General features: G+C 39.4%; 1 protein-coding gene across 1 annotated transcript; it reads right to left on the bottom strand.

The window, feature by feature from the left end:
- Positions 1-67: 67 nt before the first annotated feature.
- LOC111659286 (uncharacterized) lies at positions 68-761 on the bottom strand. Its single transcript, XM_087175204.1, has 3 exons — positions 727-761; positions 488-577; positions 68-357 (listed from the first exon to the last, which is right to left on the bottom strand). The coding sequence occupies exons 1-3, from the start codon at positions 728-730 to the stop codon at positions 80-82; spliced, it is 372 nt and encodes a 123-aa protein (XP_087031330.1). The 5' UTR covers positions 731-761; the 3' UTR covers positions 68-79.
- Positions 762-770: the final 9 nt, after the last annotated feature.

The following is a 770-nucleotide window of genomic DNA, read 5'->3' as shown; positions in this document are numbered from 1 at the left end:
ACAATGTCTTTCTGTAAAAACAGAGACAAACTAATTAGCAACATTACTGCATAGTGATTGTATTATATTTGGTCACTAATTAAAGTGATCTGAACATACTGTCTCTTTCTATGGGGCAGTAGGCATCAATACTCCACTGAGCTCGAGTGACGTTGAGCTCATTCCACTCTGTCTCCTCCTTCTCTATTTGTTGTGTTAAGTTGTTCCTCTGTGCCTCCAGCTCCTGGTTTTGTGTTTTCAGGTTCTGGTTTCGTGTCTCCAGCTCCTGGTTTCGTGTCTTCAGCTCCTGGTTTCGTGTTTTCAGGTTCTGGTTTTCTTCAGTCAGCTTGGTGTTGTTTTCAGCAATGACAGATGTAACTACAGTCAAACATGCAGGAAGGAGAGGTGAGCTGTCATTGTGTAACACCAGAGACAAAAAGAGGAATCATTCCAGCAGAGCATTAACAGAGACATGTACATGTTTATTTACAGTTCAGTTTATACTCACAGTAGATATCAAGGGCCAAAATCACAGAGAGTATCATCCAACTCACTGCTATTGTTGGAATAGACTGAGTTAAGGAGTGAGGCTTCTTATCTGACAAAACAATAAGAAATCAGCCGAAATATGTTGTGTGCTTTAAAACAGTCAAAAGTTCTGTCATACAGTTTTAATATTCAATCATTTTGATTATTGTTAAAATGCCTAAGTTAATTATTGGCAAGTAAACTGTGACAGTAACATACCCATGACGGCTGGTGTTTTGTCCACAGTGGAAACTGCTGCGTTA

This window comes from Seriola lalandi, unplaced genomic scaffold (genome assembly GCF_002814215.2).
Source record: "Seriola lalandi dorsalis isolate HSWRI2012SDOR001 ecotype SW California unplaced genomic scaffold, Sedor1 jcf7180001982391, whole genome shotgun sequence".
Classification (NCBI taxonomy): Eukaryota; Metazoa; Chordata; class Actinopteri; order Carangiformes; family Carangidae; genus Seriola; species Seriola lalandi.
This window is presented reverse-complemented; position numbering and strand designations above follow the sequence as displayed.

Coding starts and splice junctions, on each gene's coding strand:
- LOC111659286 (XM_087175204.1), bottom strand. Junction 358..487: donor TTTGGCCCTTGATATCTACT/GTGAGTATAAAC, acceptor GTTTGACTGTAG/TTACATCTGTCATTGCTGAA.